Source organism: Sesamum indicum, linkage group LG7 (genome assembly GCF_000512975.1).
Source record: "Sesamum indicum cultivar Zhongzhi No. 13 linkage group LG7, S_indicum_v1.0, whole genome shotgun sequence".
In the NCBI taxonomy this organism is placed as follows: domain Eukaryota; kingdom Viridiplantae; phylum Streptophyta; class Magnoliopsida; order Lamiales; family Pedaliaceae; genus Sesamum; species Sesamum indicum.
Window position 1 is genome coordinate 3,468,311 of NC_026151.1, and position 21,136 is coordinate 3,489,446.

General features: G+C 36.9%; 3 protein-coding genes across 13 annotated transcripts; all 3 read right to left on the reverse strand.

Annotated features, from left to right (window-relative positions):
• Positions 290–4,242, reverse strand: LOC105166103 (elongation factor 2-like). The gene is made up of 4 exons (XM_011085331.2): positions 4,126–4,242; positions 3,264–3,321; positions 3,090–3,177; positions 290–2,960 (listed from the first exon to the last, which is right to left on the reverse strand). The coding sequence occupies exons 2-4, from the start codon at positions 3,264–3,266 to the stop codon at positions 520–522; spliced, it is 2,532 nt and encodes an 843-aa protein (XP_011083633.1). The 5' UTR covers positions 3,267–3,321; positions 4,126–4,242; the 3' UTR covers positions 290–519.
• Positions 6,876–12,067, reverse strand: LOC105166104 (post-GPI attachment to proteins factor 3-like). 11 transcript variants are annotated; one of them, XM_020695225.1, is made up of 8 exons: positions 11,927–12,067; positions 11,765–11,816; positions 10,650–10,744; positions 9,914–10,175; positions 9,591–9,787; positions 9,261–9,448; positions 8,015–8,292; positions 6,876–7,250 (listed from the first exon to the last, which is right to left on the reverse strand). In XM_020695225.1, the coding sequence occupies exons 3-8, from the start codon at positions 10,742–10,744 to the stop codon at positions 7,194–7,196; spliced, it is 1,077 nt and encodes a 358-aa protein (XP_020550884.1). In that variant the 5' UTR covers positions 11,765–11,816; positions 11,927–12,067; the 3' UTR covers positions 6,876–7,193. The 11 variants fall into 11 exon arrangements, with proteins under 11 accessions (XP_020550884.1, XP_020550882.1, XP_020550878.1 ...); XM_020695223.1 differs by having other exon boundaries at positions 10,650–10,748; XM_020695219.1 differs by having other exon boundaries at positions 10,650–10,748; positions 11,448–11,816.
• LOC105166105 (V-type proton ATPase subunit a3) lies at positions 12,687–20,908 on the reverse strand. Its single transcript, XM_011085336.2, has 18 exons — positions 20,541–20,908; positions 19,963–20,007; positions 19,230–19,352; positions 18,956–19,063; positions 18,674–18,781; positions 18,417–18,590; positions 17,919–18,056; positions 17,491–17,598; positions 17,145–17,252; positions 16,897–17,045; positions 15,698–15,851; positions 15,036–15,196; positions 14,745–14,951; positions 14,333–14,516; positions 14,156–14,239; positions 13,862–14,058; positions 13,320–13,379; positions 12,687–13,188 (listed from the first exon to the last, which is right to left on the reverse strand). The coding sequence occupies exons 1-18, from the start codon at positions 20,679–20,681 to the stop codon at positions 12,984–12,986; spliced, it is 2,454 nt and encodes an 817-aa protein (XP_011083638.1). The 5' UTR covers positions 20,682–20,908; the 3' UTR covers positions 12,687–12,983.

The following is a 21,136-nucleotide window of genomic DNA, read 5'->3' on the forward strand; positions in this document are numbered from 1 at the left end:
GTAGAAAATTTGGCTCTCAAGCTCATTATATATGGTTCGAACTTGAACTCGAACCATAAGAGCTCATCGAGTCGTTATATGGCCTAAAAAGAAATTCGAGCTTGAGCTCATAAAAAATGATTGATCTTGACTAGTTTACACCTCTACCTTAAATGAGGAAATAAATTATTTTATTTAAAAAAGTATAGAGAATAAATTACTATAAAAATATAATTTACTTATTTATAATATTTCAGGTAAATTGCAATATTTAGCAATTTAAAAAAGAGAAAAGAATGAAAATACGATATTTACGCAAAATAACACGATAGCTTATGAAATTTGAAAAGGCCAGTGCAAAAAGAAAGGAAACTAAAAACGGAATATTTCCTTGCTCTTGCAACAGTTTAATGCGACTCAACAGCAAAATTCATAGTACATTCAAAATTGAAATACAGATCAAATTAAAGATGAAGAAACAGTCAGATAGCGCACAAGTGTAGTGGGTGAAGCAACCCTTTTTATCTAACAAAAACAAACTCACAGCTTATCCTCATATTCAGAGAGTGGTGTGATCTGCTCCTTCAAACCTTTCCTCTTTCGAATCTCAGCTACTAGAGTAGCAGCCTGAGATCCTGATTCTAGTGGATCGGAGGACATCATATCCCAGTGATCAAACACGCACTGAGGGAACGCTTGACCAGATGTTGCAGCTCTCAAGGTACTCGAGAAACCAAATGATTCGATAACAGGAAGGTATGCCTTGATGTTGTAAAGAGGTGTACCAGGCCTCTGCATTTCTTCAAACACATGTCCTCGTTTCTGGTTCAGCACACTGTAAATTCCACCAAGAGCTTGCTCTGGGGCTTGGATTTCCACCAGGTAAACAGGTTCCAAGAGACGTGGCTTTGCAGTAAGCTGGGAGGCATAGACGACCCTCCTAGCAGTTGGAATAACTTGACCACCGCCTCTGTGAATGGCATCAGCATGAAGAACAACATCACAGACCTCAAAGCAAATGCCTCTCATGTTTTCTTCGGCCAATGGTCCTTCCTTTGAAGCCCACTGGAAACCAGCAACAACAGAATCCTTGATTTCATTCAAGTATTGCACTCCCTTACACATATCAACCACCATGTTTGGACCGGTGGTTTCTGGACCAAAGCACCAAATTTTCTTAGCAAGCTCCTTGTCCCAACCAAACTCCTCAGATAAGATCTTTGAACGAACCTTGGGATCATCCCTTGGGCCAATGCGCCCATCATCGATGGCCTCAGCAAGTCCCTCTTCCATGGGTCTGGCTTCCATGTACAAACGATTGTGCTTGTTAGGTGATTTGCTCATAACCGTACGACATGACCTCTCAAGAACTGTCTCACGGAAAGACACCACTGGATCAGATTTTATAATTTCAGCACCCCCCATAAAATCTTCCTGCAAGTCCTTCAAGCAGATCTCAAGGTGCAGTTCTCCAGCACCAGCAACAATATGCTCCCCAGATTCCTCAATAGTACAGACAACCATAGGATCAGACTTGGCCAAACGCTTCAAACCTTCAACAAGCTTTGGCAGGTCAGATGCAACCTTGCACTGCACCGCAACTCGAACTACAGGTGAGACTGAGAACTTCATTGCTCTAATTGGATGAGCATCCACTTCCTTCTCATTGGTCAGGGTTGCATTTTTGGTGATAAATTGATCGAGCCCAACCATCGCAACTGTGTTCCCACAAGGTACATCTTCAACAGTTTCCTGCTTCTTGCCCATCCAAATAACAGTTCTTTGGACGCTCTTGACATATAAGTCCTTTTTTTCTCCCGGGACATAGTTAGGACCCATGATTCTGACCTTCAAACCAGTTGAAACCTTTCCAGAAAATACACGACCAAAAGCAAAGAACCTACCCTTATCAGAGGCAGGAATCATCTTAGACACATACAGCATAAGTGGTCCTTCAGGATCACAGTTCCTGATAGCATTAGCATAAGCATCATCAAGGGGCCCCTCATACAAGTTCTCCACACGGTACTTTTGAGCAGTAGCCGGTGAAGGAAGATGGAATATCATCATTTCCAAGAGAGCACTACTAGCAGGAAGCCAGGTTTGCATGACACGCTTCATCAATGCTTTTCCCATCAAGTCTTTCTCCTCAGACTTCATTGTGACCCCAAGCTTCTGTAACATCGGCCATAACTTGTCCTTCTGATCATTCATACATGTGTTGATGATCTGCTTGATAGGTTCGTAACAGAACTGAACAAAACCACGTTTGCACGTAGGAGAGCCAGTATTCTTGCTAGTCCACTTCTTAGTGGCAGGATCAAAGAAATTCTCTCCCCAGAGCCTTTCCATCATCTTGGCCTCATCAACACCAAACTTGGAGGCATACATCTTTGCAAAGTTTGTCAGAGTAAAAGCCCAGCCATGCAAACCAGCAGAGAAAGCAACTGTACCTTTCTCTGGGTATACCTGAACATCCCCAAGTAAGGGGTCCTCATATGTGGCCATAATGACATTTGCATTCTCAATGACCCTCTGGAATGTTTGGTAAGCCTCCTCCCCATCCACTTGGAGCTCGAGGAAGCATCTATCCATCTTGTTAACTGTCAGGACTGGCCGAATTCTTTCTCCGAGAGCCTGTCTGAGGACAGTTTCGGTTTGGACACACACGCCCTCGACACAGTCCACCACAACAAGAGCACCATCAGTAATACGAAGAGCAGCCGTGACTTCAGAAGAGAAATCAACATGCCCAGGAGAATCAATAAGATTGATGAGGTACTCGTTGCCCTGTCGCTCTCCCTTGTAGTTCTTCAGAGCATCATCACTCATTTCATAGTACAATGAGATACCTGTGGACTTAATAGTGATACCACGTTCAGCTTCATCAGCTCGGGTATCAGTCATTCTAACATCACCAGCAACTTCTTGGGCAATAATTCCAGCAGCGGCAACAAGACTATCTGTAAGAGTGGACTTCCCTGCAGAACATTATAAATAAGAATGATTCATGCTTCAAACTATGAAGTCAAGCCTGACAATTTGTTCAAGAACAAAGATGAACAACATATGAATTGTGTACAAGCATCATATCGAATACAGCTCCTCACCATGATCAACATGGGCAATAACAGACATATTACGGATATTATGCTTGTAGTCCATAATCTTGCGTAGCTCATCTGCTGTGAACTTCACCTGCAATCATTATTAAATACTCATGTTAAACCCCAATAAAGACTCCTAACGCACATATCAACCCCAAAGTGAAACTGTATGCTTACCATCTTTACTAGTCTCTAAATATTTCCCTAGCACAGGAAGTTTTCCTCGAGAAATTACCTGAAATTGACGACATGAGAAAATTATCAAGATAATTATTCATACGAATAGGATATCAACGTTAGGATTTTGGTAACACTTAAAAAGACGTAATTGCCTGAAACAATGCACAAAATTTCAACTCAATGCGCAACTTTTGCATGATGCTATGGTAAAGAGAGATCAGGTGAATGTTTACCCACCAGCATACACAATGGTCATAAACAAAAGTACGAACTTATGGATACCAGAGATTCAACAATTTCGTACGCGTCATAATGAATGAACTATCATATCAATCTCCAGAAGTCCGAGATTGACAAATCCGGTCATGTGTTCAGGAAAGATTTTCCTATTATTCATCATAGGAAACCAAGACTAACGTAATTCATATTACTTCATCAACCAGCCAGTAACGAACTTGTAGCAATAAGCAGTGGACAGCAGATGCCTACTCAATAAATCCAAAGGAGCATCCTATTCGACTACACGCTGACTAAAACACATTCTGGGTGAAATATAACATATGATCAGAAATTCACGCACCAGCAAAAGTAAAGTATAAAATGTATATAGAATTTATTTCATAACAAAAAGGCAAACACCAAATCCACCAACAATCATGAATAAATTGGTCAAATTTGTTTCAGGCATGTGACAGAACCAGATCAAAGAAAAACGCTGAACTATGCAGTCAAGTACATCCAAAATCCACTTAATTTCAAACATCCCTTGCAATTTATGTTAACAAGTCGAGAATCAAGCGATGGAATGCAGAAAAACATATATCATATATATAGAGAGAGATAGAGAGAGAGTACGCACGAGTCCACGACAGAGTAGAGAGAAGAAAATGCAGAGGCGGCCGTCCGGGACAAGCGCACCAGTAGGGATATAGAGTGAGAGGCGTCTGTTAAGCGTCCCCCAACCCTAATATAGGAGAACATTTGCAATCACGTGCCCGAAATATGTACTATTTGCCAAATGCACCCATACATTTGAGAATTTCACAGAAACCCCCTTTGTTTGTATCTACTAATTATAAATGGGATTGAATTTTCTTTTTCTTTTTTTTAGGTGAAAAGCGATAATTAAATAAATTAATTACAATTGTTAACATCAAATATACATATATTACAACAATCGACCACTAAAACAATCTGATCAACAACTACTATTAAAATAGAGTAATCTCCATATATTAGTGGAATTTGAACCCACGACCTTAAAGTTATAAGGGTCCAATTTCACCAATAAACTAAACCTTCATTGATAGATTGGATTTTCTGTTGCAAAGCGTATTCTATCTCCTACTCCATCTAAGATACACACATCATTTGTATAAAATGACATCACGTATTTAAATTCGAAAAGATTTTACACATTTGTCGTGCATATGTTGAAGGAAGTAGAAAATACGATCTACAACAGATAATGGAATCCGATTATTTAAAGGAAGCATCTTTTGTATATCTGAAATTGATATTATTTTATATACTTTTTTTCAATTTATCATTATTTTTCTTTTGAAATTATTTTTTAAATATTTTATCATTAAGATTATCTACCTTTATAGATTCAAAAAGGGTTAACATTTAAAATATTGATATATAAGGTACAACAAATATTCCTATGGAGAAAGTGAGTTTATTGTTGTTATTTTTTTGGAACAAAGGTATCGTATTACTACAAGGTATTATCAATAAAAGTGTTCAAGACTCATGGCATGCGGAGTAAAAATGCGCATTTCTACAGTTGTATGTGCACCTATTCCTATATGCTCTTGATATATTTTAAATCCAATATTTTTATAATAAAATATTGAACTCTAAATCATTGGAATGTTCCTTAAGAACCTTAATAAATTTTTTGACCCAAGACTAATTTTTATTGGTAGGCCCAACTCACCACTTGATGGCCCAAAACTCAACCCAGCCCACCAACTCATGACCCGACCCAATCCTATTAAAAAGCTCCCAAAAAACCTCACCATCTCTCATTTTGCTGCACTCACTCTCTCTCTTCTTCATGTCTACTGCCGTGGCAGTCTCTCTCTCTTCTCTCTTATTTGTTGTTTTTTTATGATTTCCAATTGAAAATATCTCCACCGCCCAAAATCAACCTCTTTCTTCTACATTTTTTTCAATATAAATTAGCTCCTCTTGAACTAAAGAAAGCATGAGCCATCTACGAAGAAAATCGATTTTGAAATGTGGCTTTTTGTGACTTAAGCCTTTGTGGTTGCAATTCTTGGTGCAACCGGTGGTGGGTTGTTGGCGATGAAGCTGTGTGCTTCCTCCCCTTGATCTGGCTCCCTGAGTCTCTTTGATTTTGTTCTGGTCCTTTTATATTTCTATTTTATTTTGATGTTATTATGATTATAACTCTGATTATTATTATGGTTGTGTTTGATTGTATCTTTTTGGCTCATCGCTTTAAGATAAACTCTCAACTAACCCGTTTACTCCGGGGTACTAGGCTAAATAACTCAAATTAGATTAGGCTAGTGACTTGTTTGCTTCGTAGGTTGAGAGCCTATTTTTTATTAAAAAAAACTCTATGCAATTTACTGTAGGGATTCAATATCAGCTCATTTGTATAATTTGGAAAGAACTTAAAAAATCGATTTTGTTGGGATTTTAGGTTGGCATATGCAAGGGCACCTTCTGCCAACCATCTTCTTCCCCCGAGCCAAGCATGCCAAGATTGACAGGAAACAAGAAAATCAATACATCCTACGACTGATGAGACAGAATTCATAACCCCACAGTCAATAACGCAAGAGGGAGAAAGAAGTGTATATCTTGGACAGTTGCCTCAACTGTGAGCCTCTGATTTATTTACATAAATCATCTTTATTTTTGAAAAAATTACAAATACAACCATCAGAAATATTAACGTCATTTATACAAACCACCTATGCTGAAAAGAAAAAAAAAAAAAAGAAAAAAAAACACATATGCCCACCAGAAATGTGACATTTACACAAACTATGCATGTTTTGTGGTTGTCAAGAGTGATATGTAATTTTATAAAATACAGAGATATTGCATATAAATAAACCATAACTCACTTATTTTCCTAAAACTAACAGTCACAAGAGTTCCAGCCGTTTTACGGGGCAGGAACCGTATCCCTTTTCTTGGATGCTGTCTCTGCAGACTGGACAATGAAGAAATGTATCATCTTCATCAACGAGTAGCCTGCTTATGCATGTTTGCCACAGTACTTATACCAGAAATGGGAACTTTCTTGTACTTCATATAAACTCAGAAGACGATCACAACTTACAGTACCAGTTGACATATCTTATGTGGTTCATATGGACTACCCTAGTTAAACTGGAATGCGTGGAGTGGAGAACTATTGATACACTGCTGCGTCAATATGCAGAACCCATAATTTTCAAGATTTTGAAACTGAACTTCACCCCAGTCCCCCCTTCCTTTGAAAAAACTGGTGTAAGCTTAACGTGGAAGGCTCATTCCTCAATGGGGTAGCTCAGGAAATAACAGGACTAATAAGATATAACTCTGACTTTCAGTTTTCTCCATTAACATGGGCACTACTGTTAGTAATTTTGAAGAACTAGGGGCTATTACCGAAGGGTTACTTTGGTCAGTTCTTGCATAGTATAAGATCTCATAATTGAATCTAACCCCAACCTACCTGTTTTATCATCATAGCAGGCAGGTAGTGCCTCACCGGGCAATGAAACAGTGTTGGAGGAGTGCTAGCCGACCTTGACTAAGTTCGACAATGTCAACCTAGTGTTTTGCTACAGGGGAACTAATAGAGTGGTGGCTAGCTGAAAAGCAGCTTCTGAGTTTTTTACCAGGATATTTTAGAGCTCGCGTCCCTTCTGTTTTAGTCCTGTTTTGCTGCAGGATCTGTCAGAATAAGTATATAGGAAAACCTCTTCTGCTTCCTTTTGTAAATGAGCTTGTTCCCTGCAGTAATGCCGTTTTCTTCAAATTTCCATGTACAGTAAATTAAACCAATATTCAACTAGTGCAGAGTAGAAGAACGTTTATATAAACTCAAGTAATTGCCCTCCGAATTGTGATCCTGTTCTTGAAGTCAAAATCTAGAAAAGTGGGGAAAAGAAAGAAAAACCACAGATTGGAAGTTGGATCATGAACAGAAGTTTGAGAACTAAAGAAGTCTAGGACAGAAATATAAAGATAACGGCATCAACTAACTTCTCAAGCTTTTCCTTGTAACCCCACATATAGTGTCTTTGTGAGCAATCGAGATCAGTCTGGAGATATTTGCAGGGGTGGCCACTAGAAACATAGGATTCTAACAGTAGTAATCATGCCCAAACAAAGATTCTTAGCGCAAATCATAACCATGAGCAAAAATGTAGCCTTGAAATTGGTGCCATTTCTTACCTCTAATCAAACAACAAAATTCTCGCAAACTTCCCAAGATATATACTATCGGCACAAGCCAATAAATTGTCAATCATATACTGAGGTTACAGAAGGTGAGTTCGTATATTTATGCAAACTAGCAAAACATAAAAGAAAAGTCAAACAAAGAAGTTATATATGGGCATGTGACAAGCTACAGTCAGATCAAGCACCTTTCCTCTCATTGAAACCTTCACTGACTTAAGTTCCTACAGACTGACATGGGCAAAGAAATGCTCCCAAAAAGAGGCTATGCAGTCATTTGGATTCTTGCTTTGGACTACAACATGCTATTGTACCTTCCTCGAGAGGCTGGATGTTCTGTACTCAGCATCATCCTTGATAAAGCTCCACCAAATGTATGTGAGAGGGACAGTTGAAGCATGCCAAAGAGCATGTGCATCCACGAGTCCTTGATAAGGAGGGAAGTCAAAGATCTCTAGAAGCATTGCAAGACCACCTCCAACAACCACAGTCCACAACTTCCATCGAGAAGGATGACGAGTGACACCAGCCCAGATTGACCATGTGAGAAGTTGAGCGATGCCCATAATAACACACACTTTCATATTCCATCCTGTAGAAATTTTAGAAGGTCACAAGTAGCAAAACTAAACAGTGTTCATGTAAAAAATAACTTGCCAGACAGGGCGAAAGTGATATCTCAAATTTTGTGCATCATTTCTCACACAAACCATTTCTTGATTATCCCACTAGGGCAAGATTTCTTTATTTTTATTGTGTTTATTCTTTTCAAGTTGAATTCTTTTGGAACATCTTCAATATCTAATTAGACTTAATAAAAGGGTAAAAAATGATAAATATTTAAAAAAACTTCATCTGGAAAAGTATACTCAGCAACACAGGATAAACATAAGTAAGAAAACATCTTAACATTCAAGATAATGCTTGTATTTCAGAAAGAATGGAAGGGATTCTGCTCAACATAGATGAAGGGCACGAAATTTCCAAGGTCACCAGAATCTCAGTCGTCACACCTTTTTACTTCTTTTTGTTCGTCCTATACCCAATTTTGACATATCAAGTAATAACATTTCACACGGGCTCCTATGTATGAACTTACATATTTAATATTGTTACCAATGAGATATTGCCAAGATTTTGAATCATAATAAACTCTGATGGTCAGATGGAACAAACTCAGAAAGTGCAGAACATACAATTAACTGAATTCACATGCATGCAGGCACATTAAGTGAAAGATCCATAAAGTAATCTAATGTCAATTGCCAAGATAACATGAAAGCACATATCTGAACAGTCAATGTTTTTCCTTCTCATCGCTTTCTCATTCTTGACTACATTTCACCTCGTTATCATTCCTGCCAACCTATTCTTGAATATGATGACAGTAGATAGAACCAGCATTGAACTTTTTAGAGGGTAAAAACACAGGTGAATGCAGGTTGAACCCATGATTAAGAAAGAGTGGAAAAGAGAGATGGCTTATGCCCCTCATGTAAACATCATTCAATCTCACCAGATAATAATAATAAATTGAAGATAAAGATGTAGTCATGATACCATAGTCCATCCTGTAAAGGTTAAGGAAGAAAATGTGGGTAATTGTAAATGCAATAAGCGGAGCAGCAACCATGACTCTAGCAGGGCCACCCCTCAAGCTGAAGCTTCTTATTATTGCCAAAATCAGTGAGTATCCAAGTAAGGCCACTGCAAATGTATAATCTAGTTTTTCAGTCAAGTCCACATCTCTGCATTGAAGAATTATAGTAGTCAAATAAGCTGTAAAAAGAGGCAGATGGACCACCAACAGATTGGACAACGTATGTGAAGATTAAGATATCCTAACAGAATCATCTGCATCTTTCTTTAGTATAGATGAGATAAACTTACCGACTGTGGAACACTGCACTACAGAACCATGCTATTACAGCCAAAAGTCCATAGATATACCAGAGGCCCGCATAATCATAAAATGGCCTCTTATCTGGCTTCAATGGCAACTTATAGTAAAGAAGGGTGAAAAAGGAAAGGCAACCATGGAAATGCATTGCAAGGTTCAGAGCTGAAAAGGCCACAGAAGCAGGCTCCTGAATGAATCCAGGTCACTACATCAGGTGCATGCTCAAAAATGAGTACAAACAATGACACCATATTAGACACTCTGTTTACCTCAAGTAAGCAATAATTAGGCAAATGCTGACAAGGTAGCAAACCTGGATACCACATATACGTTGAAAGGGCCATTTGCCGTGATATTTGAGAGGCTCTAGACCAAGTTCTGCTCTTTCCTTTTCTCTGTCAAACATACAATGGTAATGGCAATCACTCTGGCAATCCCACTGTTTCCATCTCAAGTAAAGAGGCTCTTGCGTATACAAAGGGCCATCAAGGGAAGAACCATCTGAAGAGGGCTTGCACTGTGAGAAGCATCTCTCCCCAACACACCCATTCTTTACACATTGTTCCACACAAGCTCTAAAATGCACAGGAACAAAAAGGTCAGCCTATCTAAAGCTTGTATTCATCAGGAGAGCTGTCAGAGTAATACTGCTTGGGTTTTAGGAAATGAGAATTCGACATCTAACTTTTTATATGCAGGAAGATACTGAGAAAACGATGTTTGCGTTTCCCTATCCAAGGAATTAACTTATAAACTCACCATACATGACGAATATTCATAACTAATAAAAGATTCTTTGTTATTATTTTCAGCGTAAGCAGTGAAGAAAACCTCCTAGAGGTAAGGTGAAACATGGAGTCAGGGGTGGGTGACTCCAACAGAAAAGCAGCAGAATCAAGTAGAAGATGTATATATAAAGCATATTTCACTATAACACTAGAACTCACAGAGTAAAGGTCATGTTCCTTACTCATGAAATAAAGGAAAATAAAGAACAGAAGAAGTAAAAATAACAGAATAAGTATACGAACTAGATGCAAAAATTTAACCTGTATGATGGGTCGGAATCACCAGCACTGGCATGATATCCTCTAGGAAAGCAAGACAACACCAAAAAGCAAATCATCCAGCAACAATTGGTCATCTGGCTAGAAAATTGTAGCAACTAGATAAGCTTATCATAATCTAAAGCATATTATGAAAATGATGTCAATGCATGAACTTTGAACATCACCTACCTAGTTCATAATTCCAATCAGCTGAAACTTTGGTGCTTATAGTACATAAAATAGATATAAGAAAACTGTACTACCTAGAGGCAAAAGCCATATAAGCAAGAATATAAACTGGTGGTGAGTGCTTATGGCTGGTAATTTTGCTTATACCCTTTCTGACATGAACCTGTGAACTAAAACAATGTATCGTCCACAAATAAGCACCAGATCTGAAGCCTTAAGGATCGACGAACTTCAACAACATTCAAAATTGTGCAAAAGTTTTTTATACTATCTGGAAGTTTGAACGAGCTAGACACTTGCAAATCCACATGCCAGCAATGGCTAATGTAATGAGCATTAAATTACATAGATCAATGGCCATTGCTGAAATCAAGATAGAAAACAGCAGAAGAACCTTAATTTTCTAGCAAATGATGAAAAGTTGTCATCAAGGTCCAGGACACACTAATACTCCAAACTTTCTACAAGGAGGAGAACTGAGTAACATTCAGCAAACACAGCTGCTCTAAAGCAAACTGCTTCAAATATACTTGGCAACTTCCAAACTATGATACAACAATTCTCTGCGGAAGAAAGGAAACACTACCACCAACAAGATAATACACTTACAAGAACAATCGAATCATAGGATAGTGCTTGGTATCTTCTCATCATGTCTAACTTTTAACAGATTGTTACACTCGAGATCCTTGCTTTAAGGTTCAACATTCAATTCATCAAATAACCTTTCCTGTATCTATCACCTATCGACATTGTAGACAGAGGTTGCTATAACACAACTGCAGAAGAATAATTCTCGAAAGTGCTACCAGAAAACCAGCATTGGTATGAACACGAAGCTTCATCACACTGTTGCACGATCATCGGTAATGAATTAAAAATTTGCAGAAATTTTTAGGAAAGCTGAAACACAATTGGATCCAGACCTCTGAAAATATTACGAAGAAATGATTCACACTTTGAATCGGAGAGGAATGGCTGAAAAATAGATAGGGGAAAAGGAAATGCACATCATATTTCCATACCACTTCGTTGGCTATATTCCAAAGTTTTCTACACTGAAGTTATAGCGCAAAGAGAAACTTTACATTCTGTGGTGGGAGCGGAAATAGAAGAAGAAAAGAAGACGAAGAGGTAAAATCGGCCACTTTGTCAACTCTCGGCGCGCTTGAATTATGGAGGCACCCCACACTTCACACACTCAAACAAGCTATGTGTGTTTGATTGAGAGAAAGACGTAAACTGACGCTAAATACATGTCCGCCGACATATATATTAATTATCTCAATATCTATACAACCACACTATTTTATTTTTGTTTTAAGCCAAAAATATTTTTCAACTCATAAAATAATTAATTTTTTTTTAAAAAAATCTTTACATTAATTGATAAATTAAATTTTTTCTTTTAATATTATATATTGATTTATATATTTTACTTTTATTTATAATATATTATATAAAAAAAATTATTATATACATACAAAAACATCGTCACAACAACTAGTTATATATATATATATAAAGAGGTCTTTTTTAATCACAAATCACAATTTGTGATATTCCAATTCTAATTTTTTTATGTTGATAATATTCTTTAAGTTACTATTTTATGTATTTTAACAAAAAAAAATTAATAGTTTCCTATCAACTTTTACAATATACTTATAAAATTATAAATATTAATTTGTTTTTCAAACAATCCAACTTCAACTCTTTCCTTATTCCTAATTCCTAATTTTATTTTCAAAAACACTCCCGACTGATACTACTATTCAATTTATAACTTTTTATATAATTTATGTTTCACTCATTCCAAAATATTCCATCATGCCTAATATTATCACAAACCAAATGAGACCGTGTACTAACATTACAAAAGAAGAAATGGATGTCATCATGTATACTACCACACAAGTGTTTTTGACTTTTTACAACAATGAATGACAATAGTACACAACAGGCATTCCCCGAGTAAAGATGGACACTCTTGCAGTGGGCAAGGGTCACTGAGCCAGGATTCTTGATCATAGCAGCAACAAATCTCATGCAGCTCACAGGGAGGGCTTCGTATACATATACAGCTTTGTGAACAAAATCTATGCAACTGGAATATGCTAAATCCACTATAGTGTTCAGGGATGATCATTCTTCATCATCCCCGATTGATACAAAAGAGAAGGGGCTAAACTTGTAGCCGTCTCCCTCGTAGAACTTGCTCTGAAATTCGACCCAGTGAAGCCTCAACGCGTGCAGGAAGGCGCTCAGTGTTTCCATCAACAGTAGGACACCAACAGTTGCACATATGAATACGACTATGCCAATGATAAGAATGAAAATGTTATTGAATCTGCAGGGAAGGAAAGAACAAAATCAACGGCCATTGAGTATCAAGTGAAATCAGAGTATAATTGTGTGAAGGATTTCTGCTTCTGATCGTGTAGTAAACCAAGACAGAAGAAGGAACTGGAGAAAACTTACCCCCATGCAAGAAGTAGGACCTTCTCGTAAAATACACTTGATAACTCTGAATGTGCAAGACTGCATTAGATAAAAAGAAGAAAAAAATTTGTCAAAGTACAGAAATTTGTCTTGCAGCTGCAGAGAAAGGAGTAGAAAGACCAATCAATTAATTAAGAAATTCAGAATCTTATTTATAAACTCTACAATCACGAAATAATTTATTTTATTATTAGAACATTTAAAAATGAATACTTTTATCTCATCTCTTAGCTGCTCCGAAGCACACTCAATTTCAACAGATTATGAAATATCTCATCCTCAAGAGAAATTCAGTAACATTATAAGGATTCCTACAATCAGAAGCAATGCTATTAAAATTTTAAACTGTATAAATTTTGGTCAATGACTAGGACTGATTTAACTTTAGCATGGAAAAACTCAGAACAGAGTCCCCCAAAAGCCTACAATGAAAGGACAAACAACAAATAATGTCATCGACACTTAAGAGCATTTAACATAGTCCGCATGAATAGATGAGTTTGCACTTATGAAATACATGCCTGAGGGCCCATAAACGTAGGTATGAAGCTGTATTGGAGACTGCTCCAAGAACAAACTCTATGGTATGTATAACTTGATGAACAAAAACTTCACTAAACTCAAATTCCTCATGTCCACGTGAACCCTTGTGTTCTTCCAATTCAAAAGAATCATCTTCAGTGCTGTCAAGTAGTGCATAGGCTTGACCACGATGTCTCTGAGCAAGAAATTCATATTAGTAAAACAAACACAAGAAGAACTAAGAAAGTAACAAGATGACCACAAGAAAACGACATCATGAAAACCAAACATACTTCCTCATGTTGTTTCTTCAGAAGAAATGGCTTTGGGAACAGCATCCAAGGTACAGCAACAAGTGCCGCTAAAAGTAATGCAATCTGTTGGGTAAAATGATGAAAAAGTCAGAACTGGCAAGCATGTGGATGAAAACATGAATGCAATCTATAGTAAATATGACCACAATGTAAAACCTGGAGGAACTTCTGGCCCATAAAAAGTTGATTCTCTCCCAGGTCATCAGTGGGGCTTAGGAACATGTATATCATTACATGGTACAAATCAGCTTGAGACCCAGTACACCACTTGACAATTATGAGCAGCGAAAGGTATCCAAACAAGCTGTTCAAAAATATCATCTGAGGTACAAATTGGTACCTGAGGCAGTGCACATTTGATGCCAGTTACGAACCGATTTGGTTATGATGAATACAAGTGAAAAGCACAAGCACATCCAAGCATGGTCATTTTTTGTATAACATGGTATAAAGGGATATCGCTAAGTAAATATATTTTTCACAAAGCATCAAAATATAAATTGTCCCAACTAAGTTACATGCAAGTATGCTTAATTGTGAAATTACAAATGGACTCAGCTAAACCTACCAGACATTCAGATCATTTCGGAAAAACTTTGCATTATAGTAACTCAGGATGATTCCAAGATTCATCTGAACAACGCCCAAAAGAATTGACATCTTCATCTTCAAAGAGTTGAGGAATGGCAATTCACTACGGGTACCATGCCACTTGGGATCTACACCAAAGGGATATGTATGTCGTACTTTAATTAATCCCAGTGTGGATGCTTCCCTGAAATTATATGACCATTTGAAAATCTCAGAGGAAATTGGAAAAGAATAATGGGGTGTAAAATTTCAAATTCTAGTTTCCTACCTGCAGGTTGAATCACGGCAATCATAAGCAGAGCGCCCAAATAGTTCAAAAGGAACAGAGAAGAATTCATTATATATCAGTCCAGTGTATATTGAGAACAGAGCCATCATCATTATAACATAGCGACCACCAAATGCCATCTCCATGATATCCCCGAGCTTCTGTTCTTGGCACAATGCAACTAAATACACTTAAGTACTACATCCTATAAAGTTCATCCAAAAGCTGAAATCGTAAATTACATGATTGTAGCTGTGTACCTCTCAAACCAAAGGGAATGTTAGAAATGCAATATGTGCTAAGAATGACATTGCTATTCTAGTAAATCTAGATTGGATTAGCTCTACTACATACTGCTATTCTAGTATAGGCAATAATAGGGCATATATAGTTCCATCAAAAAATCTAGATTTGAATAGTGCAAACTTAAAAGGCAAAGACCAGATTACTTAAACTAAAGCTACAACCGGAAACCCCAATGACCAAAAATGTTCCCAAATGCTCTAACAGTAAAGAAAGCATAAGACAACTGTAAATGGATTAACTAAAAAGTCACCCACAACAAAATTTTGAGATGTGAATGAATTGCAAAAAACTCCAAGAACAACAGAAATAGCAGTGAACTTCGCTTCTCAACCAGATGTGAGAAGCAACATTATTACCTGGTTGGACAGTTTCTTCTCCCGAAGTATGAAGTATAATGTTGCAAGAAACAAGCATATTCCATGGCCCCAATCTCCAAACATAACTGCAAATAGGAAGGGAAAGGTGACAATAGTGTAAACACCTGGATTTGCTTCCTGATACTTGGCCACCCTGTTATAATCAGAATAAATTATATTGTAATTACTTTGAAAATACAAAAAAAAAATACCAGTGATATGAAATAAGCAAAATTTAGGCTGTGAAGAATAATGGCCACAGAAGATATTTTTAAGATATCGATTAAACAACGAATATTATGCCATGAAGTGTTTGGTAAAGAATGATCAAATTACATCAGCATTTTATTTCAAATCTTGTATAAAAAAGAATAAACTTAATTAGGGGCCTTCCACCACAAGGATATGACAATCATTTTAAATAAAATCATAAATACCGAGAAGACCAAAGTGGGTCACCCAAGACCTTTTGGGTTCCACAATTAACTACTGTTGTCATCACATTTTCGCTTTACATTTTCAGTTCCGACATTTCCAATTCTCTTGAGGCACTAGATTGACTTGACTTAGGTTTATTTGAAAATCCTCTAACCTCCCTCAACAAACTTGTTTGTATTACAGGTCAGATATGCTTTACATTTCTGGAAGGATCAAGAAAAGTTCTTTCACTGTATCTAGTATAAAAAGCAAAGAACAACAATCTGTACTGAGCAATTATCTCACAAAATCGATTACCCACTACAAATTACTGATAATACAGTTGATACTACCATTCAAATAAAAAGAACATCAATATTCTTTGGTGGCAACATGTCGCACATTTAGTGATGCAAAATATGACACTCACCAAACCTAACATCTACTTTTGAGCCTGAAACGTAGGTGAGGAATAATTTACCTATTGCCCTTTCAATAATTATGGGATCTTAAATTCTTCTTTACATCTTTTTTCGACCATTTAAATAATAGGTACTTCACCTCATTGTTGTCTTTCTACTATTCCCTCGTAAGCATCTTTTCCTTCCCTCAATCCCTCTGAAATAATACTAGCATTAAGAGAATAGTGGAAGACAGAGGATTTGGAGAAAGTTCTAAGAACAAACATGGCATACTTTTTAGTTCAACAACATTTACTGAAGCATCAATCTCACTTTAGTTATATTGGCATTAAAATTTCTTTTTCCTCCTCCATCACGTACCCGTATGCATCAACAATTTCTTGAAAAGCAGACGTAAATTTGTTGGTACGGAAGTACGTCGGAGGTGAGTCCTTGGTATGCAACACCTGAAATATGGCTCCGACTTGTGAATTGCTATCCACGGTTGCACGGTTTAGTACGTTCTGGATCTGCAAAAAACAAGTTCATTTAGAAACAGCCTAAAACTCAACTGATGAAAATTATTGATCCCGCCACCAAGGGAAATATACACACCATACTATCTATACCTGATTTGTTGCAAAGGTAGGACACCAGCCTTCTCCAACAAGGCACTTTTTCGTTACATCAAGACTGAGCATATTCAAAGTATGGTATATAGATTTTTCTTTCTTCACCTTCACAATTTGAAAAGGATGAAATCAGTACATGATTTCAAAAACAGACTAAGCACATCAATGCTTCTCTCTTCGCCACCCGCCTCTCTCTCTCGCTCTCTGTTTGTCTGTGTGTGTGAGTGGTATTGTAGAGAAAGTCTCCATGTGTTTGCCAGTGAGAAAGTGTGGAAAGTTCACGACAAAGATAAACAGAAATAATGGTTGTCCAAACTGTGCTTGAGAAACTGTAATCACTAACCAGAAGGTTCCACTGCTCAAATTCATAACCAATACTCTGCAGTAGAGTGGCCCTATGCAGCTGGCCGATATCTATAGTGGTCTTTAGCTCTGAAAGTTTTCCTGATACCTAGGAAAAAACAACAGTTACCAGTTTCAGCAAAACCCCTGGTGGAAACAACATTCTCTGTATTAGATAGTAAGAAAAGCTTATAATGGTAACTTGTCCTCGTTACAGTACAAGTGAGAATGTCAATGATTTTCCAAAAAGAAGATTTGATACAATAGCAAAATGTTACTGACCAACAATTGTATATAAAAGTTATATGGCATAGAAATCAGCTATAATTTCTTTTTGATAGCTTCATATGCTAAAGTTCCATTTATGTTCTGAAGTAAATAAGTAAAGAACTTTATTAGGAAAATAAAAAAGATCATCTTCTTTCATACCTCAGTTATCATTTGATATTGTTTGCCAATATCATCTGGAAAGGGATAGCGATTTGCTCCAAAAGCATCACATATCTTCAGTATTTTATTCTTTGCTCTTTCTCCAGAATAAAAGACAACAAATACATTTTTCTCAACCTGAAAGTTGTACCCTTCATTTCAGCCAAATCAAAGGGAAAGCATCACCCAAATACAATATTCAAGATAAAAGTCTGCTGGGCTATAAAGAAAAGACATAACAGGGTAAACATGTCAACTGGGCAGTAAGAACGAAAAGCTTTGTCCTCATTTTCTTGATATGAAATGCAGTGAAGATTGACATGAAAGCCTGTAAATACCAGACTTCGTCACACAGAATTTGATGTGTATGACTTAAATATGATGCAACAATATGAAATACCAAAATCAAGGATTAAATAAGTATCAAGGAGCATCAGAGAATTCATTAATCCACGTAAAACCAAAAAGTAGAAAGAATGGAAAAAGTTTCTATATTGCCTTATCTCCTGAAACTGGGTCAGTCACGGGCTCTTCCACAACCACTTGTCTATGGTACACATTTCCCCTGGTGCTACGAAACAGAATTCTTTCAAAAGTCATCGATTTTTCCCTGGCAACTAGCCCACTAACAAACCCCAACTTTACTTGTTTTGATGGCTCAGATGACATCTCCTGCCAAAACACTCACAAAGTTTAGTCCAAACAATAGCAAAGAATTTTGGCTGTAGGAATTCATAACAGGAATGCATTACTACCTGCTCAAGTAACAGGGGGCTATCAATTGATCCCTCACCAAGGGCTTGTTCAACTTCTCTATGCTGAGCAATGGCATTATGCTCAGCTGAATAAAAAACTTGACTGGCCTGTATTTAAAAACAGAAAAAGAAAGGAAGAAAAAATTAAATATAACTGTTTGCAACCAAATTACAGCATGGTAAGAGTTCATATCAAGTCATTTAATGGACATCAAATTTCTTGCCGATTATTCTCATATCAGCTTTCATGACCCGAAATGTCGAATGAAAAAGCACAATTACCTTTTCTAGAACAAGCTTATACTCTAGAAGTTCATTATAAGAACGCTGCAACTTTTCAGTATTTGTATTCATCTCTAACAGCTCTGCTTCATACTCTCCTAGCTTTACCTGATTCAATTCCGTAATATCAGGAAACATACTGATTAATGCAAAGCAGCAAAGCATGTATAATGGAACAAAACTGTGAAAATAGTATGTAAGAATATGTACAGACAAGATTGCAACATAATAAGATTATGGAAAACCTTAAAGCAGCTGTCGAATTTAGACAAACCTCTAACTCGTCCAAATTGACATTAGTGCCCATTGGAGACCATGAAGACGACAAGAAACCAGTCCTTTTCATTTGATCCCTAAGAAATCGTAGCTTGCGAGCCATCTCCCCACATCTTTTGATCTACATAAAGAATCAACCATGTATTTCTGGTTCATAAGTAAAATTAGAAAATTCCAATGAGAAAGATTCATATTCAATTAGAAAATGGCAAATTGTCTTCTTTACAAACTTTGAAGAATTTGAGGTAGAAGTTCGTATGGCATATTAGATGCATTATTTTAGTTCTGAAATCCAAAAGGTTATGTTGTTCTTTATAACAAGGAGGTCAGATGGAAATACTGTTCAGGTGGCTAGAATTTTCTCAAGCTTCTATGTAATTTTTTCCCACTGGGAAACGTGAATGAATTTTACTCTCCCACACAATGATTTTAAACTTTTTCTGCAATATGCAACAAATCAATCAATAAGGATGCTAAAACTTTTGCCCATTTTAACTGTGCATAGCGTTGAAGTTGGCAAGGTGTAAAAGGGGAAGTACCAGCCTGTAAAAACACAGTTGGCTATGAGAAAATTTCAGAAAAGACTACTATTTGAGGATCCCATAAACTCAACAGAAATAATTAAACAAACAGTAATAGAACAAGTGAAAACAGTATACACAGAGCTTAGATACACATAGTTTTTAAAGACTACAGCAATTTCCATAAAAGAAAGGTGCAAATCAACAAACCTGAGTGGCATATGTCCTCTGGAATGGACTCTTTTCTGCATTGAGCTGGAAAATAAGCAAGTCAACAGAAGAGACGATGAGCATCAAGCTTATGAATACTTATGACATGATGAAACTCACAGCCAATAAGGCGTTCATCTTAAGCTTAGTATTCACAAGAAACATCATTTTCCCATTTTTACATTGCTAAGATGCAACAGGATTAACATTGCCAAAACTTCAGAACAACCAAATCTTAAACACTCCACTTTAACGTCCCAATTAAAGGCCCCATTGTTCGCATACTTCAAACATTGGAAATTCTCTGACTGCGAGAAATTCCATCAAAACCCTCCAGAGAGCCAATTCAAACCTAAAACAAATAGCTCAAATAGATGACATTGTACAACGCAAGGCCTCTTACCCGTTCAAATAATTATTCAGGAAAAACACAAAACTTAAAATCATGAAATCCATCTTAAAGCATTGTACAAATGAATGTCGAAAGAGAAATTACGCCAGTAATGCCGCAGAACAGAAACTTAATTTTTGTACAAGCGTATAAACATCTTTGAAAATGACAGAAGCTTGAGACTTACGTCTTTGAATTGGAATAGGCCGAGATCTCCGAGGTACGAAATGGCGCGATGCGCTGATTCGATCGGAATAATTAACTGCACCAACTGCATCGGCTCCGATCGCAGCATATCCATCGACGGCCAGCACCGTGCCGCCGTCATTCTGGTTTCCGGATCCTCTCACTCAGATTCTGACCTCCGAATCAAAACTAAACGCCGACGAAGAGCGGAACTTACGACTCGCTCGACGCGCAGGACTTCCTTAATCTTCTCCGACGAAATTCCACCGGCCGGATGTCATGCGGATTCAAAGCTTTCGTGCATGAACCTACGACTGGCGCAGTTCTTTATTAATTTCTCGGACGATTAGACCGCCCCATGATTTAGTATAATTACGGCTCTATTTTGTATTAATTGAAAATTTATATTTAATATTCAATATATTTATTCTTGTCATATAAATAACTTTTTATAAATTAAAATTTATCAAATTTGTTGATGCTAGTAAAGAATTGAATAAAAATTTATATTTATTAATTGACTTATTATCAATTTAAAATAAACTAAATATTTTTTTTCTTTTTATATTATATTTATTCATCATCACCTTTACAAAG